The sequence below is a fragment of the Cibotium barometz genome, chromosome 1 (genome assembly GCF_041138505.1).
Source record: "Cibotium barometz isolate CiBa-2024 chromosome 1, ASM4113850v1, whole genome shotgun sequence".
Classification (NCBI taxonomy): domain Eukaryota; kingdom Viridiplantae; phylum Streptophyta; class Polypodiopsida; order Cyatheales; family Cibotiaceae; genus Cibotium; species Cibotium barometz.
In genome coordinates, this window is record NC_141046.1 from 20,635,375 (window position 1) to 20,659,141 (window position 23,767).

At 47.2% G+C, this 23,767-nt stretch overlaps 1 protein-coding gene across 1 annotated transcript in view; it reads right to left on the bottom strand.

The window, feature by feature from the left end:
* The window catches only part of LOC147641715 (cytochrome c oxidase-like protein), a 65,854-nt gene extending 42,681 nt beyond the window's left edge, over positions 1 to 23,173 (bottom strand). The window contains exon 1 of the mRNA XM_086798838.1: positions 22,985 to 23,173. Within this exon, the coding sequence (XP_086654964.1) occupies positions 22,985 to 23,114 (130 nt within the window). The 5' untranslated portion in view covers positions 23,115 to 23,173. The remainder of the gene's footprint in view (positions 1 to 22,984) is intronic.
* Between the last annotated feature and the right edge of the window lie 594 nt (positions 23,174 to 23,767).

Below are 23,767 nucleotides of genomic sequence, written 5' to 3' on the forward strand. Positions count from 1 at the left end.
GTGTTTTTCTGCAGTGCACTTGCTCTTGTGTTTTCAGATTTTGACTTCATCTCCGCTGCATATTCTGACATGGTATCAGAGCTCTAGGCTCTTGATAAATCTTGGGAATTGTGTGAGCAAGAGGGGGGCTGTTTTGTTGCTGATTGGTGGACTGTTTTGGACCGTTCGGGCGGCAGAGGAGAAGCAAGAGGAAGGCGGGTTAATTTGCTGGACAGCCACTTGCAGGTTTAAGTTCTTCTTTTTTCCCACCCACCCACCCTTTTTCAGTTACACCCCCGCAATGGCAGATTTACTTGAGATGGCTGAGAAGCATGTGAAGATCCCTACACTCCCCACGTTCCCAGTGGACAGTCAGTTGGATGGGAACAACTACGGCATATGGAAGGTAATGATGGAATCTGTTTTGGAGTCTTACGACCTTGCTGATTTCATTGTTGTTGGGGTCCACTGCCGGAGTTAGAGGAAGGGGAGTTACCCTCGATTTGGAAGGAACGCGAGGCACAGGCAAAGTTGTGGGATCGTGTCAACGCCAGGGTCCGTTCTTTCATTTTTCTCAATTGCACACCGCCGCAGGTAATCAATCATATCAAGCATATGACGCTGGCCATAGGTATATGGCAACATTTGGCTTCTCTCTATAACAGGGTATCACCCCTGAAGAGGATCTCCTTGTAAGTACAGATGCGGGAGATGAATCTTGCAAAGTCGTTGACGATGCGGGAGCACATCAACAAGTTGCAGGCTCTTTAGCAGGAAGTTCTCCAAGCTGGGAAAGAGATCATCATCACAGGATATGGCCATTACGTTGCTGTCGCATTTGCCCTCTCAGTACTCAACATTTTACTCTTCTTTGATTACCAGTGGCAAGCTCAGCACCATCACATGGGAGGAGCTTGTGCCCATGGTCTTGGACCAGGCCTCCACAGGGCGGAGGTTCGGAGGCCTTAACTAGCCAATGATCGAAAGGCTGTAACAACAAGGGCAAAGGGAAGGCTTTATCATCGGAGAAGTCTTCTGAGAAGATGTCCAACTCAGACCGCGAGAAACTCAAGGCAGAGAGAACCTGTAATGATTGTGGCGAGAAAGGCCACTATTGGAGGCAATGTCCCAAGCGGAGCACCGAGAAGGGTGCAAAGTCCTCTGCAGCAACCGAGAAGACTCCAACTTTTGTACACCTGGAGGTGATGGACACCGATGTTTCATTTTCTTCGACGGGGAGGAGGTTGGAGGACTCTCCACTGCGGATACTCGGGAGTGGATTCTAAACAGTGGTGCTTTCAAGCACATGACCCCTTCCCGTTCGGCTTTACAAGATCTCTACAAGTATTCTGGTCACATTCTTACTGGGGATACATCCACTATCCCAGTTCATAGTGAGAGTAGGTTGGAGATAGTTCTCGATGGCAGAGGGGGGAAGCATTCCTCCCAAGTGTTGTATGTTCCATCACTTGGTTTTCATCTGTTGTCAGTGCATCAGGTTTGCAAGACTGGCATACGGGTGGAGTTTGATGAGCATTTTGTTGCTCTCCGAGAAAAAGCAACAGGCCAGGTAGTTTGGGAAGGCGGAGTGGAGAATGGAGTTTACAAACTTTCAACACTCACTCTCCCAGGTTCTCGGTTTTGTGATGGGTGGTGGTCTGGTAATGGCCACTTAAGTGTCGATACGCTGCAGGTGCAGGCTTTCCCGGACCAGATGGTGGATAGCTTGCCAGATGATGGCAGCACTTGGCAGGAACTTTCCAATACAGATGTTGGTAGTTCTTGTGTTCATCAGTCAAAGGAAACTTTACAGGTAACCTATGCTCTGATGTCTCGTAGTATTCGGGACAAAGAAACTCCTGTAGTTGGGGAAGTTCTTTCCACGGGGACCTATTGGAAGGCCAGGCAGGTAGCAGTTGCTTACTTGCAGGTGAAGGTGGTGGATGTTGCACATTCTCCAGGCTTTGTGGTTCCGGATTCAAAGGAGGTTGGTTACAGGTTCCCAAAGGCCTTGAGTGGTCTTCAACAGGTTTCCAGGATTTGGCATCCCACCATAATAGGTGTTGATCCTTGAGAGCAGTATGATGCCTCCTTGACTCAGAAGCAGAATGGTTCATTGATTTGGTTGATTAATACCAAATCGGACGGGAGCTTCCTGATGAGGGAGCTCACGTGTGCAGAGGACTCTTTGGGAGGCAAGATTGCGTACCTTGTGGTTTCTGCAGCATGCGAAGGATCTTGGACTCTTTTACACAGGAGGGGGATTGATGGATGGAGTCAGACTCCACAGTTGGAGTGACTCAGATTGGCGAGGAGAGCCACACACGAGAACCTTGACATCAGGCTACAGTTTTTCCCTTAGCTCAGGAGCAATTTTATGGAGCAGTAAGAGGCAACGAACTTAGTCACTGGCTGCCCCAACCTTCTCTGTGTGCTGGCCGACAAGCAGATTCTAGCCGACTGGAGGATGATCAAGTCATGGACATTTGTGAGGCTGTCGGCTGTCTTTTGAGCAAGCCGACTGGCTGATGGAGCCATATAAAATGGCCCCCCCACATTGGGTATTCCGGGATTTTCTTGTGTATATAGCAAAGTTACACGCCTCTCTCTCTCCCTCTCTATTGCAGTGTTTTTCTGCAGTGCACTTGATCTTGTGTTTTCAGATTTTGACTTCATCTCCGCTGCATATTCTGACAAGTATGTGGGTAGGGGTGGGTGCAAGACTTGGATGAGAGAAACTCAGAGAGGAAAGATTTGGAATAGGTACCACCTACGGAGCGGCAGGAGTAGGGGATCCAGGCTATGATGGTGCTGGAGAATCAAGAGGAGAAGGAACAGCAGTAGAGAAACCTCGTGAAGCCATGTCCTCTGACAAGAAACCTTCTTTGAAGAAGGGCTGAAAAAGCCGTAGTCTCGGGTTGTGCACAAGAAGAAGAAAGGGAGGGAGGGTGGGAAACTGAAAGGCGAGGAAGAAGATCTCTCCAAGATGTAGTTCCTTGTCCACAACACCTAGAAGAGGGCTTCAACAAAATTAGAAAAATCAGCAATCTTTGCTGAAAATTCAGAAATACAACGGTCCCAAGTGTCGGATGAAGAAAATGCAACACTCTTGAGGAAGCCTCTGCTCCCAAAAGAAAACGCAACACCTTCTAAGCTGAAATCTGCAAAAAAAACAGTAAACTGTCGAAGCCTCTACTCCAAAACAGAAAACGCAGCTCTCTTTTGCTCACAAGTCAGCATTTTTCTTTGATACCATGAAAGAAAGTGAAGCAAATAGAAAACACAGATGTAGGCCCAAGTACTAGACTTGAAAATGCTGGAAATTGATGTTTATTGCTGAAAACTAAGCACAAGGGAAGCCCGTAGGTTCTGTACAATGGTAAGAAGCAAAAGCAACAGCTAATGACCTCAACTGAATGCTGAAAAATGAGATAAATTGGGGGAATGGGAGTCAGCCCTTATATATTCCCCCAGGATGCTGGTCGACCAGCAGAAAAAATGCTGAATAATCTCTGCTAAGATATGCCAATGCAGGGCCTCATAAATGGCCAATACAAGCATGAAAAAAGGTGATGTAGACCCTCTAGAGATGATATAATCCAACAAAGGAGAGGAGCTCCATGCATGATGACCATGGCTTAGAGAATCTAATCCTTGATACACCAGTTAGGAATCAATTTTTTATTCAGAATGGATTGCTATTCCAGAATGGTGAGCTTTGTGCACTAGATGTGGTAGAAATGAAAAATAGGATCCTCATTAAATATCATGATATTCTTATAGCAAGATGTCACGTGCATCCCGCACTTGGATGCCACGTAGACATATCTGTACAGAAGGTGCAGGACCTGGGATGGTGAACTGGTCCCATGTGAGCCCAGTCCGGGACGAGTCAGCCAAGGATCCATCTCAGTTGTCCGAGGTCAGGTGTGCATTGTCCTGCACAGGAGTCTAAGGTCAGCTGTGCACTGTCCTGCACATGAAACAGTGCCAGTCCGCGCTGTGACTCTCCCTCTGGAATGATGTCAGTGATTCTGTGTATCTGGTATGGTACTGGATGCCAGATCACTAAGTAGTTAGTTAGGGTTTGCGTGCAGAACAAGGGGCCAGCCCATAAGACTACCCCGGGTCTCTGTGTGGGCATGGGGATAGTGTGGAACCACCCCCATGAGGGCCAGGAAGGCCCTGGCTGAACCCACCAGCCATGGAAGGGCTGTAGGACAGCCCTAGGGGCAAGCTAAAGGCAGACATTCAGGAGATGCAGCCTTTGTATGGCTGTAGGGCAGGTATGGGGCAGCCCATACAGGCTGCCCAGCCCTCAAATTGTTTGCAAAAGCCTTGTCCATGCCATCCAGAATCAAGCGCATGATGGCCAGCCATATATGGAACAATGCGCAGCATTTTATGGAATTTATGTGAATTTTTTCAGCATTAAATGCTGAATTATTCAGTCGTGGGACATTTAATGCTGGCCGCCTGGACTTCAACTGGCCGACTGCTCTAGATGGAGTAGTATAAATAGGAGAGCCCCATAATCCCATTTGTTCATCTCAGATTTTACCAACAGCTCAAGCATAAAGGGGCTAGACAAGCCAAGAAGGTGCTAAGCAAAGGGGTGAAGGACTACAGGTGAAGGGCAGGGAATTCCCAGCCAAGAAAGGTCAAGGATTTCTGTATTTTCTTTCAAATTTATATCATTCTAATAAAGCAAATACACCATCCATGGTGGGGGCCCTACAGAGGGTGTTTGGGACCCAATACTGTGTCCTCTCTCTCTCTCTCTCTCTCTCTCTCTCTCTCTCTCTCTCTCTCTCTCTCGCTTCCGCCGCCCTTCCCTGTCCGCCGCCTCCCCTGCTCACCGCCGTCTCTCTCTCTCGCTTCCGCCGCCCTGTTAGCGCCGCCTGCGAGCAGGCCCTGTTAGCACCGCCTGCTGTTCGCCCTGCTCGCTTCCGCCGCCTTCCCTCCCGCCTGCTGCCCTGTTCGCTGTACGCCGCACAGGTCTGCTGGCAATGGCCAGCCTATCTATCCGTTAGGCTGGTGGGCCCGCTTTCCCCACCGACCCACCCACCCACCCACCCACCCTTGCTCAGGCCCCCAAGGCAGCAGCATAACTCTCTCTCTCTCGCTTCTTCCATGGCTTCCCCTTTGCGCAACCCGACGAAGGCGACCTTTATGGTCACAAACAAGAGGATAACAAATGTGGAAAAGGAAATGAAGGAATGGAAGGCAGAGATGGAGGGATGGTGGAAGGAGAGAGCAAACTTTCTCCAAATGGTATTCAATGAGGGTAAGCGGTGGAAAGAGGAGAAGGAGGACCTCATAGCGGAAGTCAAAGACCTTCACGGGGAAGTCAACACGCTCAAAGGCGTAATTTCAGCTCTTCAGAGGGAGCTTGCAGAGGCCAAGGCAAATGGTGGACTTGAAGAAGGTGAAATTCAGCCATCCATGATAGAAGAGCTCAAGGTTATCAAGGAACAAGTACGGGCAATTAAGGAAGAAGAGAAGCAACAAGAAGCAAAGACTTCCTCATGGGTGGAAGTCATCACCAAGACGCAAAAGAAGATGGATGAAGCGGAGAAGTGGATAGAGGTCACCAAGAAGGGTAAAGGTAAGGAGATAACAACCCCTACACCTACAATCATTAACATGACTTTGGAAGAGGAACAACGAAGACGTACACGTGCTTTGCATGTGAGGATTACCGGCCTTAAAGACGGGGATAAAGTTGAAGAGGAGGTGAAAGAGCTTATGGTGTTGATGGGGATTGACAGTCCGACACACGCAAAAGCCTGGAGAGTGGGCAAAAAAAGCGGAGGCAACGGGGAAACATCAAAGGAAAGAGCTCTCATACTTCGCTTCCCTTCTATTGAGGCGAAGAAGGAGTTCTTGAAGAGACGACCCACTTTAAAGAATACAGGCATTTTTCTTGGTGATGATCTTACTCTTTCACAGCTTGCACATATGAAGGAAGTCATGCCAGAGATTAGAGCGGCAAGAGAAAAGGGTAAGATAGCATTTTATAGAGAAGGGAGGGTGGTCATCGTGGAGCGACGCTCTACATGACGGTGCGAGACCTATGGGACCAAATTAAAGCTGGCAGCCTGGAACTGCAATGGATCCCTCAAACTTGATGTAGGTGCCTTTGAGGACAGCTTTAGAGATAGAGATATAGTCTTCTACTCGGAGACTCACCAGGCCCCTGGTCAGATGATGCCACAGGTGACAGGATACAGATGGGAGACAGCTTGCAGAGTAGGGACGAGATCGGTACACAGTAGTAGAGGATCAGGAGGGGTGGCAGTTCTTTTCAGGGAGGAGCTGCAACCGCTTCTACACATAGTTCGGAGAGATGATCAGGCCAGATATATGTGGGTGAGACTGAGGGCCGACACAGGCAGATTCCTGTATATTGCCATATGCTATTTTGCTCCTAGTACATCGACATATGCAGCACCTAGAGGGCAGTCTCCTTTCTCTGTGCTAGATGATGACATATGGGAGTTCTCTAGGGATGGAGACATCATCCTGTTAGGGGACTTTAATGCCCGGACGGGCAACCGCCAGACAGCCTTTTATGATACCTCGGAGGAGATGCTGAGAGAGTTGGACACTCTGGATATGGGATTAGACAGACGCTCACAGGATGTGGAGTGCACAGAGTATGGGAGATATTTGGTAGATATGGGGACTGCGCATGGGTTGGCCATACTTAATGGCTTGCAGAGGTTTCCGTCAGCAGCTGGATTTACTTGCTTTCCACATAGACATGGTGCTAGCACAGTGGATTATGTTATGGCTATGCCCAGCTTTGTTTCATGCATTGAGGACTTCACAGTTGGATCTCGGCCCATTGGGGTAGTAGTGGATCATGCATTGTTGACATTGACTATCTCTTTTCACTTTACCACAGCTCAGAGGACACGAGGGGCAGATCACACTCGATATACTTTTACCTCAGAGACTGATGCTGTCTACACAGATGGGATTTATAGACGTCTGTACACAGAGGAGCCAGGGAGACCTTTGGAGGAGTTGACCCATATACTGACAGAGACTTTACATGATGCAGCGAGAGAGGCATATCCACATACTCAGCCTGGACAGAGACAGCATTCTAGATGTATGCCCCAGAACAACTGGTATGATGAGGAGTGCAGAGAGACCAGAGCCCGACTGCAGCGGGAGGTTGCTTTGGGAGTCACTACTCACCGACAGTCACGTATTGCCTTCCGACGCCTTGTGCGAAGGAAGAAGCGGACCTTCCTTGCTCAGCTAGAGCAGGAATTATACCAGCTGTTCTTGAGCCAGGATTCGAGGGAGGCTTGGCGTCTGTTTCATGAGTCCTCCCCTGCTTTGGCCATCACTTCTACAGAGGTCTGGGGTAGTTATGCAGCATCTCTATATACAGTTCCTGGACAGACACCTTTTCCTGACCCGCCAGCACCATGCCCACAGACATGTACTTTCTTTACCGCAGAGATGGTAAGGAAGGCCATTGATAGGATGAAGACTGGGAGAGCATATGATCACGATGGATTGGTTGCTGAGCACTTTATTCATGCGAGAGACATGCTGGCAGAGCTTCTAGCAGTGATGTTCAATCGTGCTATGTGCGAAGGCTTACCCGAGACTTGGAGTAGGTCCACCATCGTGCCTATCTTCAAGTCAGGGGACCCTATGCAGCCAGGGAATTATCGCACTATTATGATTGGTCACACACTAGCACGATTGTATGCATCCATTCTTGAGCAGCAGTTGAGTAGATGGGCAGAGAGAGTTGGCATTCGAGCAGAGGGACAGGCAGGGTTCAGGAGAGGTTTCTCTACTCTTGACCACATCTTGACTTTGCGGGCCATTATTGAGGAGGGCAGGTCGCATGGGCGACGGATTTATTGTAGCTTTGTGGACTTCCGCAAAGCATTTGATACAGTGCCCAGAGCCAGATTGATGAGGCGATTACAGGAGATGGGGGTACCCACAGAGCTCATATGGGGAATTATGGCTTTATACAGATCAGTTGCAGGACAGGTACGCACCCCAGAAGGGGTCTCTACTTTGGTTCACTCCACTATAGGAGTGAAGCAAGGTTGCCCGTTATCTCCTTCCCTGTTTGGTATGTATGTGGATGAGGCTTCTGACTACATTGAGAGATTGGGGGACAGAGGAGCCCAGCTAGCAGGTACATGGATCCCACTATTGTTATATGCTGATGATATTGTGTTGATCTCTGACTCCCCTGAGGGTATGCAGCGTCATCTGGATGCTTTACATGAGTTTGCACATGATAGTGGATTGTCTGTCAACCTTGGCAAAACCAAGGTTATGGTGTTTAACACCACGCCACAGTGGGTTAGGCGATCAGCTTCCACATTTACATATGGGCAGGAGATTGTGGAGTATACAGATGCATATACATATCTTGGGGTAGTATTCAGTGGGCCAGTGTTTTCGATGAGGAGAGCAGCAGAGACTAGATTGACTAGAGCACATGCAGCCCTGGGTGGTTTGGAGAGGATGTGTTCGCAGGTTCAGTTTCAGGAACCTCGAACGAAACTCTGGCTTTTTGACACTCTAGTGACATCAGCTATGCTTTATGGAGTGCAGATATGGGGACCTTCAGTGGGCCATCACAGCGCAGGCGGGTGGAGAGGTATGGAGAGGCCTTTGGTATCTATGATTGCTAGGCTTATTAGAGCCAAGGCTGTGGTACCTCATGAGATTATTCGAGCAGAGCTGGCGGCTGCCCCTCTGGTGATTGAGGCTCTTACGAGGTCAGTCTCCTACATACATGGCTTGTGGGATCTCCCCCGAGACAGATATGCACGCCTCGCCCTGGAGTCCTCCCGACAGTTAGCTTTACAGGGAGACACGGCTTGTTGGTATGGACAGATGACATCTTGGTTCCAGGCACATGGTTTTAGCATGGACAGATTGCCTCCCTTCCAGTATTCTCTGGAGGCACCCTCTCTCACTCTTACACGGACAGAGATTACCAGACTCATCCGTCAGGATTTAGTTCAGCTGGACATTAGGAGGACATGGATACAGCCAACTGAGGAGCTGGGCACGAAGATGGCTTTCTACAGAGAGCATTTTCTTCAGCTCACAGCAGATGGTTTTGTGATCAGACCCAGTTACATGGATGTACACTTGTCTCATGCAGTACGATGTGCTATTGGTCAGATTCGCACATCCTCACACCAGCTTGAGATTGAGATTGGCCGATATAGAGGTATACCAGCTGAGGCCAGGATATGCCGAGTATGCCATAGGGAGCCAGAGACAGAGCTGCATTATACATGCCATTGTACTGCATACTATGAGATACGTGGTCGTTTCCACTGTTTATTCAGAGAGGGTTTTGGACCACTTTCCAGAGTCATGGGGTACCAGGACCAGAGGTGTTTGGGATTGTTCTTGCTTGAGCTGCGGAGACATAGAGATAGCCTTCTTAGGCGCACAGAGAGCCAGACTCAGAGGCACATTACAGACTTCTTTAGTCCAGCCATCACTGCGCCAGATGGACCACAGCAGCAGCAGGACATGGATACCGCCCACACCAGGGGTACACTGATTGATCGTGCGATTGAGCTTGGGTGGTCCAGACGCCCACGACTACGGAGGAGGGCATCCCAGCATAGACGGAGGTTGCAGCGGCAGATTCGGATTATTCTTGCGAGGCATGCGGGACACCCAGTCAGGGTGCTGACCACAGAGGATATTGAGGAGATCCGCCAGTGTCCGATGCGGCACATATTATGAGATGGAGGTACCTCCATAGTGTACCTTCCAGTTCCAGTTTCATTTTCTAGGTGCCAATAGTATCATCTTTATTTTTCATTTTCTGGGTTTTTTTTTTTATCCAGACATTGTATTAGATCCACCATGATGTAACTTTTGGTCTCATAGGTCATTATGGCCTTTTGAAGACGTTAATATAACATTTCATTTCATTTCTCTCTCTCTCTATTTTTTGCACATCTTCATTCAGTTTGTGCGTTAATTCTGTCGCGAAAAGAGTGCTAATTTTTGAGCATTTAAGTTATCGATTCTTCTCCAAAGCTTCCGCATGTTCCAGTGGTATCAGAGCCTACTTCAAGTGCAAAGATTCAGCAAAGAAACCAGAATTTATTCTCGCTCGTGTGGTTTGTTTTCAGATGCAGGTGGACTACCCCTTTCGGAGTGACTCATGTCCCTCGAAGGACGGTTGGTTTTCCGCCTCCAGACGTCTCCCACACAGATAGTGGATGGTCAGATTGCGTTCCGGAAAGGAAGTGCGTTTTCCTGCTATGGCGAGCTTCGACGACGAGAGAGACCAAGAACCATGGGACCATAGTGCACCGGGCAGCCCAACTAGGGCACCAGGCTTGAGTATTACCGACATGTTCCAGCAGATGATGCGAGCAATCGCTCGCAGAACAAACAACCAAGTTGGACGAGTAGAAGGCACAGATCTTGGCTCTGGAAGAGCGTACCCGTTCTCTTGCGTCGCGTTTTCCATCTCCTCCCTCTCCTTCCGTTGCCCCTCTTGTAGGAGCAGATATAATTTTGCGTATTCAGTGGTTTCACAAGGTTCTTCCAGATGTGAAGTGGGACAAGCACATGTTCCAGATCAATCGGAATGTGTCAAATGCCCCAGTGACCATTAAGTGTGAGCCAAGAATTCCGAACTTACCGCTCATAAGCCACTTGCAGGCGAAGCGAGCAGTCAGGAAAGAAGCATAGTGTGCAATGATATACATGAAAACAGCCCAGACGGTGGCCAGTGCTTCCGAGAAGTACTCGGTTCTCCATGAAAAGTTCCAAAAGATTTTTCTTCAAGATAGCCTCCCTCCCTAGCTCCCCCGTCCAGACCGGAGGACCACAAGATTGACCTCCTCCCAGGCTCGAAACCCCCGAGCAAGTTTCCGTATCGCCTTTCCAAGGCAATGGAATCGGAGTTGGACCGCCAACTCCAAGAATTGTTGCAATCTGGCTTCATCCGCCCCAGCGTGTCGCCATTTGCAGCACCGATCTTATTTGTCAAGAAGAAAGATGGGTCTTCCTGTTTGTGTGTCGATTATCGTGCACTCAACAAGCTGACTATCAAGAGCAGATTCCCGATGCCTCGAATTGATTATATTCTCGAGAGGCTCAATGGAGCAAAGGTGTTCTCGAAACTTGATTTAAAGAGTGGGTACCACCAAGTGCGGATTGTGGAGGGGGACGTCCCCAAGACAGCCTTCCGTACGGAAGGGGCCCACTATGAATTTGTGGTCATGCCATTTGGCTTGACAAACGCCCCAGCTGCAATGCGTGTTTTTTGGGATTTGATTGGAAAGTGTGTTCATATTTCTAGATGACATACTGGTATTTTCAGCTACGGTTGAGCAGCATGACATTGATGTGGAGAAAGTCCTTAAGTTGCTGGAAAGCAACGAGCTCTACGTCAATGAAAAGAAGACGGAATTTTATCTCTTCCAGGTGCATTACTTAGGATACATAATTAGTGCTGAAGACATTCGACTTGATCCGGCTAAAGTGGCCGAGATTGTCAACCGGGAAGTACCTCAGACAACCTATGACATCAGATCATTTGTGGGTATATGCCAAGCATATTCCACCCACATCGACAAGTTTTCTGACCTCTCGGCAAATCTCACCGATCTGCGCAAGGGAGTGAAGATAAGAAGGCAAAAGATTTGAATGACTCCGCGAGCGTTGGAGGCATTCAAGAACCTCAAGGTGGCTTTATCAGAAGCGCCTTGTTTAACACTTGCCTCGTGGGACAAACCATTTCAGGTGATCATCGATGCGAGTAACATCGCAATTGGAGGTGTATTGCAACAGAATGGTCATCCAGTAGCTTACATGTCTTGTAAGTTACTGCCCGCAGAGAAAAACAACTCAGTCTATGATCGTAAACTCCTAGCAGTTATACAGGCCTTGAAATATTGGAAACATTTTCTGTATGGCCGTGACTTTGAGGTTCGCACTGACCATCAGGCATTACGCTAGATTCAGACAATGCCAAGTGCACAGTGGAGTGATCGACAACACCGCTAGAGTCAGATATTCCAGCAATTCGGTGGTATGATTGAGTACCTTCCAGGAAAGGCCCATCCAATGACCAATGCTTTGAGCAGGAAGGGACAATGACTATGATTCAAACCACTAGACTCGATCTTGTTGGTTCAGGACTCGATGACATGAAGCACACGTACGCAAATTCTAAGGAATTCGGTACACAGTGGGAACAGGCATTGGATGCCACAGGACCATGCCACTTTCTGATACACGATAGTTGGCTTTTTTACAAAGGCTGACTGTGTGTCATGAAGTCGTTCAGGACAGCTCTTCTCCATGATGCCCATGACGCCATTACAGGTGGTCATAGGGGCATGAATTCAACTCTGGAGAAATTGGAACGGCAATACTATTGGCCAAAGATGAGGCGAGATGTGTTTACATATCTACGACGCTGTGATATTTGTCAAAAGGTAAAAGCTCCTCGTGGAAAGACGATAGGGTTGTTACAGCCCTTGCCAATTCCTGAGGGTCCTTTCCGAGACATTTCCATGGACTCACGAATCTGCCTCCCAGTCCGAGTAAGCGTAATACGTAGTGCTTAACTATTGTTGATAGATTTAGTAAATTTGTTATGCTTATTCCTTGCAGGGCCAATGTGACTGCCGAAGATGTTGCCCAGTTGTTCATTCGGCATTGGTACCCGATTGGCAGGATTCCTAGGACCATAGTGTTACACCGAGATGCCAAGTTTACCAGTCATTTTTGGAGGGCATAGTTTGATAACTTTAATACTAAGTTGAATTTTTCCAGTGCATTCCACCCACAAACGGACGGCCAGACAGAGATATTCAACTAGTTGGCCTTTGATGTGCTAAAGTGTTATGTCCACGATCAGCAAGGTAAGTGGGAATCATATTTGCCTTTATTTCAAGTTGTTTTGAATGATTCTTTTTCTCCAGCTATTGGCAAGACTCCATATGAGGCAGCATTTGGAAGACCTTTCCAATCATTGTTGACCAGGACCTCGTCTTCAGTACCTGAAGCGAACAGAGTGACGAAGTCTTACCAGGAGATTTTAGAGTCAGTAAAAGACAGATTGGCTAAAGCGCAAGAGGCCTACACTCGACAAGCCAATAAAGACCGAAGGGATATAAAGTTTTCGGAAGGGGATTAGATTTATCTTCAGATTATGAAGCAAAGATTGAAACAGGTGGACAAGCGATGCCCAAAGTTGTCTTTCAGGAGCTTCGGACCTTTTTTCATCAGGAAAAAGATTAATGAGGAGTCTATGCAATTAAAGCTACCTCCGAGTTGGACTATCCACGATGTGTTTCACATCAATTGGTTAAAGCCATATGCAGGTCCAATTTCTTCAAAAGTCAAAGACGAAGCGAAACCAGACATTGTTGATGATGAAGCAGAAGTTATGGTTCTAGAACAGATCCTTCTGCACTGTTTCAAGCATGGCTCAGGCCGAAGACTAAGACAGTTCCTCACGAAGTTTCAAGACCGAGGGACCCACGAAGCGGTATGGCTTGACAAAGTTTTTTTCGGAGACTATCCGGCGTTATTGACGGATTATTTGGAGGCTATGCAGCTTCCGTCAAGTTAAGCAGAAGGGGATGTCACGAGCATCCCGCACTTGGATGCCATGTAGACATATCTGTATAGAAGGTGCAGGACTTGGGATGGTGAACTGGTTCCATGTGAGCCCAATCCGGGACGAGTCAGCCAGGGATCCATCTCAATTGTCCAAGGTCAAGTGTGCATTGTCTTGCACAGGAGTCTAAGGTCAGGTGTGCACTGTCCTGCACATGAAACAGTGCCAGTCCGTGTGTTGGGGTAAAGGCACTATGCCCACCCTTATAGTGTGTACAAGCCCATAAGTTATAGTACATAGTACACTTAGTACTTTTAATGTACTAAGTGCACTATGTGTACTAGTGCAATATACATGTGTGATAGGGGAGTCACACACTCATACTTGGTGAGTTGACTTATCCCCACAACTCTCTCTCTCTCTCTCCCTTGTTCTCTCTGTGTATGTCTCCCACATGAATTAACCTAACCCTAATTCTTCCTTCTCCCACACAACTGGTATCAGAGCCTTCAACTGGAGCACACAGTCGAGCCAGCAGTCGTGAAGAGAACAGGCTGCGGAGAGTCTGTAAGCGAGCAGCAGAATCACGCACGAGTGGTGACACGCCTGTGGCCAGGCGTCTAACGACTTGCTTGTTCGCTTGTTGCGCTTTGTGGCCACCAGCGGCTGCTGCTGTAGACGAGTGGCGCTCATAAGCGAGCGAACACATGCGAAGGCAGCAATCAGGCGTGAGGGAAGGAAAGCACCCGTAACGTAGGCTGCAGGCATGTTAATCACTGGCGAGCACAATCCGCGTAAGTAGGCGAAGGCGTAATCACTGGCGCTAGGCGTGAGCGAAGGCGAATACACGAGCGTTGGGCGAAGGCGACGTGTCGGCTGGCTACCGGTCGGAGGCTGCATCAACAATATCGAGTTCTTTTTCTTCGCCCACCTCTCGGCCCCCGATCACCTCCTCCTGGTCTCGCCCGCCATCACCTTCTGGATCTCCCACGAGTGAAGCGGCCGATTCTTGCTACAAGCAACCAGCCTCTTCTGGCCGCTCTGCACTCCTTTGCAATCACGCAGGCCCTCAAGGTTCTCACCACTTGAGCACTTGGATCATATTGCCCATTTCTGCACAACAGCAGCAAAAAATCATCAACCCCATTTTCCTGCAACAAAAAGAAAAATCAAAAAATTACAAGGTATTTTCCTCAATTTTTTTGGGATTTGCAATTGAGCAAGTACAATTCAATCAATTGAGCAAGTACAGGTGCCGAATTGCTCAATTTCTGAGCAAAATTGGCAAAATTGGGTGACATTGGTCACAATCAGGATCAATTTGCAGGAAATTGGATGTCGAAATTTGGGGCTTTTGATGTAATTGTGCAATTAAGCACTCATACATGCTGTATGATGTGAGAAATCGCACATTTGGGCAAAATTTGCAGCAAATTGCAGTGCAAATCAAGGGGCTTTTGTGCCGATTGTATTGATTTGCAAAATTTGCAGCAAATTGCAGTGCAAATCAAGGGGCTTTTGTGCCGATTGGATTGATTTGCATGCAAGCAATCGCATTTGATGCTGTGGATAATGTGTTGATGCCTTACAAGCACTCAATGTGCCTGTAAATCAAGGGGCTTTCATTATTTGGATATATATGTGGCCAGGGGGAAGCATCGTGAACACTCTGGATGCCTTCATGTGCGTCAATGTACCATGTATGATCAGAAATTTCATCTTAAATCAAGGGGCTTTTCAAGTTCGTATGCTTGTTGAGCTTGGCAAAGCAGCAGGCAAGACTTTTATGCCTTGAATCCTCAGAAATCAGCTTGCAGTCAAGGGGCTTTTGCCCAATTTCTGTTCGGAACTGTTGTATGCAGTGTTCGGGACTGTAAAAGTCTGATTTTCACTCATTTGGACAGCCAAGAGAGCATTTATTGCTACTATACCTGCTGGTACAGATTTGGCACAACTTTGTGCAAGTTTTGGCATGGCTGTACACTGTTTTGAGTGACCAAAAGGCTCAATTTCAGCTGCTGTACTTGCCGGTACAGGTTTGGTACATCATTGGTGAGCACTTGGTACTGTTGTACAGTACTTTGGAAGGGCAACAGAGCACATTTAAGGTGCTGTCCAAAATCTGCAGCAACCAGATTTTGGTGATTTCATCACATAAAGTGGGAGAAAAGTTGCATTTGTGCTTCCGCAGTGGGAGATAAAGCTTGGGAGAACAACTGTGAGCACTTTGTGTGCTTTTGGTGCAGTGTTTGCACATTTTGCAGGGAGTCAGGCATTGACAGGTTGCATATTGCTATGGCAACCACAGGTGAGAGCTCTTCATTGCTTCACATCAAGAAGCTTGAAGGCTCACATAATTATGATATTTGGCAAACCCAGTGCTGCAATGTGTTGCTCCAGAAAAAGCAGCACAAGCCTATCAAAGAAAGGGGTGTGATGCCCGCTTCTCTTACTGCTGAAGAGTGGGAAGATATGGATGAGCTGGCAAGATCTACTATCATGTTGTCTGTGTCAGACTCATTACTTTTCAGCATTCGTGAAGAGAAGACAGCTTGGGGAATGTGGCAAAGATTGTAGGACTTGTATGCCCAACAAAGTGCCTCAAGCAAAGTGTATTGGTTGAAGAAACTCATAGGTCTTCAGATGAAGGAAGGGGCGTCTATGACAACCCATCTAAATGAGTTTAATGGTATTGTCAGCCAGGTCATTAATCAAAAGTTGGCAATGGACAATGAGTTCAAAGCCACTTTTCTGTTATGCACTTTGCCAGAGAGTTGGGACACATTCAGGACAGCCACTAGCAATTCGCATGCTATGCTGTCATATGCAGATGTTGAGGGTGCTCTTCTTCAAGAAGAGATGAACAGGAAAAACAACTCTGTTGGAAAGTCCAATGCAATGAATGCACGTGGGAGATCCCAGCAAAGGGGGAAAAGCCACGAAAGAGGAAGGAGCAAGTCTCGCTCCAAAAAGGATTTGGAATGCCATTATTGTGGCAAGAAGGGACACATTAAAAAGCAATGCTACAAATGGAAAAATGATCAAAAGGAAAAGGGAAAAGGCAAAGACAAAGAGAAAGATGAAGCCAAAGATGTAAAGCCAAAGGGCAAAAGTGGAGTCAAGATTGAAGAAATCAATGTGTCACATGCAGGTGGCAGTGAGGATGAGGTCCTATTTACTTCTTCACTTGATGCCCATTCACTTCTTACAGGTGGTCATGGTATGCACTCATGGATCATTGATTCAAGTGCCTCCTTTCATGTCACAGGTTGCAGAGACTTGTTTGTCAGGTATACTGCTGGCAATGAAGGAGTGGTTTATTTGGGTGATAACCATGCATGCAAGATTCTTGGCAGAGGTGATGTAAGGCTTGTGTTTTCAGATGGCTCACAGCTTATGCTCCATGATGTCAGGCATGTGCCTGAGATCAAGAAGAATCTGCTTTCTACTGGACAGCTTGATGATGATGATTATGTTACCACATTTGGTCATGGAAAGTGGAAGATTTGTAAGGGCTCACTGGTTGTTGCCAGAGGCTCTAAGGTGGACACTCTTTATTTCATGCATGCAGGTGTCTGTCACCATGCTAATGTAAATGCAACCGAGCTGCCGGAAATCTCTATGTGGCATAGCCAGTTGGGACACATGAGTGTCAAAGGAATGGAGCAATTGTCTCGTTTGGGTTACTTGCCTTCTCTAAAGTTTTCAAGTTTTCAGTTTTGTGAGCATTGTATATATGGTAGGCAACTACAGTGCCCCCACAAGAAAGCTCTTGGACAGAAAGATGCTCAGTTAGAGCTTGTGCATACAGATGTATGTGAGATGCCTCAGCTTTCTTTGGGAGGGGCAAAATACTTTGTGTCTTTTATTGATGATGCCACACGCAAGGTGTTGGTTTATAGTGTTTCAGAAGTTTGTTGCTCTTGTTGAGAATCAAACTGGCAAAACACTGAAGGCCTTGTGTTCCGACAATGGTGGAGAGTATATGTCCAAACAGCTTCAGGACTTTGGTGATGCTAAAGGCATCAAGAGAGAGCTCTCTACTCCTTATGATCCTCCACAAAACGGGACAGCAGAGAGGATGAACAGGACCATTCAAGAGAAGGTCCGTTCTATGTTGTCACATGCTGCATTACCTCATGGTTTTTGGGCTGAAGCTGTTATGACAGCCGTTCACCTTATAAATAGGTCACCTAACACGAGGCTTGGTGGGAAAGTGCCAGAGGAAGTATGGACAGGGAAGCCTCCGTCATACAAGCACTTGAGAGTGTTTGGTTGCGTTGCGTACGTGCACATACGCAGGGAAATGCGCACCAAACTTGATCCTAAGTCTCACAAATGCATATTCCTAGGATATGGTGACAGAGGTGAAATGGGGTATAGACTTTGGGATCCCGTGAATAGAAAGATTATACGCAGCAATGATGTCATTTTTGATGAAACATGCATGTATAAGGAGCCTGCAAGGCAACAGGAGCCTGGCAGAGTCATCTTTGATGATGATGGACATCATGGACAACAACCAAGGGCTGTAAATCAGCCATTACAGCAGCAAAACCAGCCCTTAAATGGTGCTGAAAATGGTCCAAATGGACAGCCAGAGATGGCAGAAGATATCCCTATGGATATACCACAGTTAGAGGAGATACCGGGCATGATTTTTCAGCCTTATGGCATGGAACAGGAGCCACCAATGGGTGATATTGTCACGTGCATCCCGCACTTGGATGCCACGTAGACATTTCTGTACAGAAGGTGCAGGACCTGGGCTGGTGAACTCGTCCCATGTGAGCCCAGTCCGGGACGAGTCAGCCAAGGATCCATCTCAGTCGTCCGAGGTCAGGTGTGCATTGTCCTGCACATGAGTCCAAGGTCAGGTGTGCACTGTCCTGCACATGAAGCAGTGCCAGTCCGCGCTGTGAGTCTCCCTCTGGAATGATGTCAGATGTGTTGTGTATCTGGTTTGCAACTGGATGCCAGGCCTCTGTAGGCATGTAGGTTTGCATGTAGAGATGGGGCCAACCCATAGGGCTACCCCAGTGCGAGGATTTGCATTTGCATTCTTAGTATGGGCATGGGGGAGGTATAGAACCACCCCCAAGGGGCCAGGAGGGCCCACATTGTGTGCCCACCAGCCAAGGCATTAGGCCGGACATTGCATTTGCAGTGGGAGTGGTTTCTAGATACATGGCCAACCCTGGCAAGAAGCATTGGGAAGCAGTGAAAGGTGTCATGAGATACCTGAAGGGCACACAGGATACGCGCATATGTTTTGGCAAACAGGATGCATTAGTGCATGGTTACACGGATTCGGATTATGCCGGTCATCCAGATAACCGGAAGTCTACTACCGGTTATGTATTTACATTCACAGGAGGTGCTCTGTCATGGATATCCAGGATGCAGAAGTGCACTGCCTTATCTACTACAGAGGCTGAGTATATTGCAGCCACAGAGGCTTGCAAGGAGGCATTATGGCTATCTCGGTTAGTGGTTGATTTGGGCTATACAGGGGATATTCCATTGTTGCATTGTGACAGTCAGAGTGCCATCCAGTTGGCAAAGAACCCTGTTTTTCATGCAAAGACGAAGCATGTGGATGTGAAGTATCACTTCATCAGAGAGGTGGTAGAGAACAAGCAAATTCAGCTTGTTGAGATTCATACGGATGACAACCCGGCTGATCTGTTGACAAAGAGTTTGCCTCCGGAGCGGTTTGCTCATTGCAGACACTTGATGGGCATTGGATGAGGCCAGTTTCAGCCTTGATATGGCCTTGTATATTATCATGTACATGCTGATTTTTCTTTTCCTTTACTTAAGGGCACTTTGCCTTTAAGTGGGAGGTTGTTGGGGTAAAGGCACTATGCCCACCCTTATAGTGTGTACAAGCCCATAAGTTATAGTACATAGTACACTTAGTACTTTTAATGTACTAAGTGCACCATGTGTACTAGTGCAATATACATGTGTGATAAGGGAGTCACACACTCACACTTGGTGAGTTGACTTATCCCCACAACTCTCTCTCTCTCTCTCTCCCTTGTTCTCTCTGTGTGTGTCTCCCACATGAATTAACCTAACCCTAATTCTTCCTTCTCCCACACACCGTGGTGTGAGTCTCCCTCTGGAATGAAACAGTGCCAGTCCGCGGTGTGAGTCTCCCTCTGGAATGATGTCAGTGATTCTGTGTATCTGATATGGTACCGAATGCCAAATCACTGAGTTGTTAGCTAGGGTTTGCATGCAGAACAAGGGGCCAACCCATAGGGCTACCTCAGGTCTTTGTGTGGGCATGGGGATAGTGTGGAACCCACCAGCCACGGAGGGGCTGTAGGACAGCCCTAGGGGTAGGCTAAATGTCAAACCCCCACGGATCTCCTCGTGATCGACCTTGGTTCGAAACTCGAAACCTGCAAACAAACGAACAAACAAACAAGAAGGGGGTGCAGGCCTGACTCACCTCCCAACCATGACAGATGGGCAAGCCCACAGTCTTGGCTGTCTCCACCGAGCCACGAGCTGAGCTAACTAGGATGACGTACCGACCAATCTCCTCCTCACAACGTCCCATACCGCCACGAAGCTGCCCGCGCGAGCCTCGAGATTGCTGCCGGCCTCAGCTGCGTAAAGCAGGTGCACGTCTGCACTAGATCCAGGCTCCAAGACCATAGAGCTCTCACAAACTCGCGAGACTCTCTATATTCCAATAACTAACCTTGGCCACCCTTTTATAGGCTCTTGGCCGGTCATCGGGCGTCCACACTTGGGCGCCCGCCCGTCCATACTTGGGTGCCCGCCCGTTAGTATGTCCCTAACTCAGCTCGTCAATCAGCCTGCCTAGTCCCAAGCTTCCCCAAGCCTCGAAACTAGTCTTGCATGCGTGTAGCACACGGTAGATACACACTGTGCACATGACATACTCCCCTTCCTCTAAGAGCTCACTCCCGAGCTCACTAAAAGCCCAAGTGTGGACGCCCGATGACCGGCCAAGAGCCTATAAAAGGGTAGCCAAGGTTGGTATATCCCTAACTCAGCTCGTCAATCAGCCTGCCTAGTTCCAAGCTTCCCCAAGCCTCGAAACTAGTCTTGCATGCGTGTAGCACACGGTAGATACACACTGTGCACATGACACTAAAGGCAGACATTTAGGAGATGCAGCCTTTGTATGGCTGTAGGGCAGGTATGGGGCAGCCCATACAAGCTACCCAACCCTCAAATTGTTTGCAAAAGCCTTGTCCAAGCCATCCAGAATCAAGCGCATGATGGCCAACCCTATATGGAACAATGCGCACATTTTATGGAATTTATGTGAATTTTTTCAGCATTAAATGCTGAATTATTCAGTCGTGGGACATTTAATGCTGGCCGCCTGGACTTCAGCTGGCCGATTGCTCTAGATGGAGTAGTATAAATAGGAGAGCCCCATAATCCCATTAGTTCATCTCAGATTTCACCAAGAGCTCAAGCATAAAGGGGCTAGACAAGCCAAGAAGGTGCTAAGCAAAGGGGTGAAGGACTGCAGGTGAAGGGCAAGGAATTCCCAGCCAAGAAAGGTCAAGGATTTCCGTATTTCCTTTCAGATTTACATCATTCTAATAAAGCAAATACACCATCCGTGGTAGGGGCCTTACAGAGGATATTTGGGACCCAATACTGTGTCCTCTCTCTCTCTCTCTCTCTCTCTCTCTCTCTCTCTCTCTCTCTCTCTCTATTTTCTGCACATCTTCATTCAGTTTGTGCGTTAATTCCGTCGCGAAAAGAGTGCTGATTTTTGAGCATTGAAGTTACCGATTCTTCTCCGAAGCTTCCGCATGTTACACAAGACATTCCGAGATGCGGCAAATCTATGATTTAGTATACTCGCCTAAGATGAAGGCATATGTCCAGGATTGTGGTAAAGAGCCCTCAATGTCAAGTGAATAAGGTTGAACGCCTTAAGATTATTGCATCCTTTGGAAATCCCAAGTGGTAAATGGAAAAGTATTTCCATGGACTTTATTGCGGAATTACCTCAATCCAGTAGAGGACATGATGTTATTTGCGTAGTTGATGATCGACTTACCAAAATTGCTAGATTCTTATCTACTAGGTCTATCATTAAGACACTTGAATTGACACAACAATTTGTTGATCAGCTTTTCAAAATTAATGGTTTACCTTTTGACATAGTAAGTGATAGAGACTCGAAGTTTACTAGACAATTCTGGCAATTAGTTTTCAAAAAATTTAGAGAATACACTCAGTATGAGTTCCTCTGATCATCCTCAATTTAATGGGCAAACAAAGAGGGTGAATCAAGTTCTGGAGGATATGATTCGTTCATATGTTTCCAATAGACCATTTGATTGAGAGAGGTACATCCCTATGGTCAAGTCTACCTACAAAAGTACTAAGCATGAGACTACTGAATACAATCCATTCACACTTATGTATGGGAATCAACCCAGATCCCCAGTGACCTTAGGACTAAGGATTTGACACTAGATGCCGCTAGAGATTTCTTGATGAATATGTAGGAGATGCTAGCTCATGCTAGGGAGACTATCATGAGTGCTCACGAGATAAGGCCTGGTTTTATGTTAATAGAAAGCATTCGCCAAGGATTTTCTTGACAGAATGCTTATGTATTGAAAGTACCTAGACTTTGAGGACGCGGAAGTAGGCAAAATTATCCACTAAGTACTATGGACCTTACAAAATCTTGAAGAAAATAGGTGAGGTTGCTTTTAAACGTGTATTGCCTCCAACGAGTGCAAGTTCATATGGTTTTTCATGTGAGTAGACATAAAGAGAAAACTCGAAGACGAGGATGGCATTGTGCAACTTCGAGAACTTGTTGAGGCTAAGGACTCATCCTTTATTCCCTAAGAACCAAAGTTCATAGTATATTTTAGGAAAAGGAAGCTTAGAACTAAGTTGATTCTTGATTATAAGATTAAGTATAAAGACAGGGCTACGCAGCACATGGGCTGCCTCCCAAGCCACAGAAAAAAAAATAAGGGAAAAATGCGGGGAGTGGGGAAAAATGATAAAACACCTCATAAGGGCGGGCACACCCACAACAAAGGCCCTGGTGTATAAAACTGGACAGGAGATGACTTCTAACAGCCATGAGTGATAATCAACTTCTATGAACAATCTACCAATGGCCCTAGGGCACATCTAGGTGCAGTCAACCATCAAACAGTTTGCCATAACGGATGTATGTAGATGGACTACCCTTGTCTCATGGCAGGGCTGGCTCTCTCTCTCTCTCTCTCTCTCCTCTCTCTCTCTCTCTCTCTCTCACACACACACACACAGATCTGCGCGCCTACACGATAGGCGCTGTCGATGCACGCAAAATTTGAAAATATTGAAATGCAAAGACAGAGAGGGGACAGATGTTCCTACCGATATTTTCATGGCGGGCTGCGGAAGCCGAAAAGGAGCGAGCCGATGATGTAGCTGCAACCCCGGGCGTGACAGGGGAACGCTGGCTTCTCAGAATGCAAGAAAGTTGCCGTCTCACCGCGTGCGCCATATCTCTCTCTCTCTCTCTCTCTCTCTCTCGAATGCGATCCTTCACCGATGCATAGCCTAGGTAATGTGAATCTTTCCTTCGAATTTTAGACCATGGCCCACAAGGTTAAAGGTTATAAATTGGATCTAAGTAGCAAGACAAGGACCCCTTTACACACAGCCTCGCCCACGGCTTGTTGAACAATATGTGCTAGACATTAGTGGACCTCAAGATGTGATTGGCTATTTACAATGCCTAACCATTATCAAGGAGAATTGTTTGCCCACTAACTCCCCCTTAATGGGCACAACATAGCTGATGATGACAGGAAAAGAGGCCACCTCATTGGTAGCTGGAACTCACAAGGGCGGCGATGGGCACACAACCTGTATGTAAATAAAGGGCCTAAGTAACTAGGAGTGAGCATGCAAGTAGCTAGGGAATTGAAATCAATAACATTATTCGAGTGGAAAAGTTAAAAATACAAATTATATATATATATAATTTGTAGCTGGAACTCACAAGGGAGGCGATGGGCACACAACCTGTATGTAAATAAAGGGTCTAAGTAACTAGGAGTGAGCATGCAAGTAGCTAGGGAATTGAAATCAATAACATTATTCGAGTGAAAAAGTTAAAAATATAAATTTATATATATATATATATATATATAT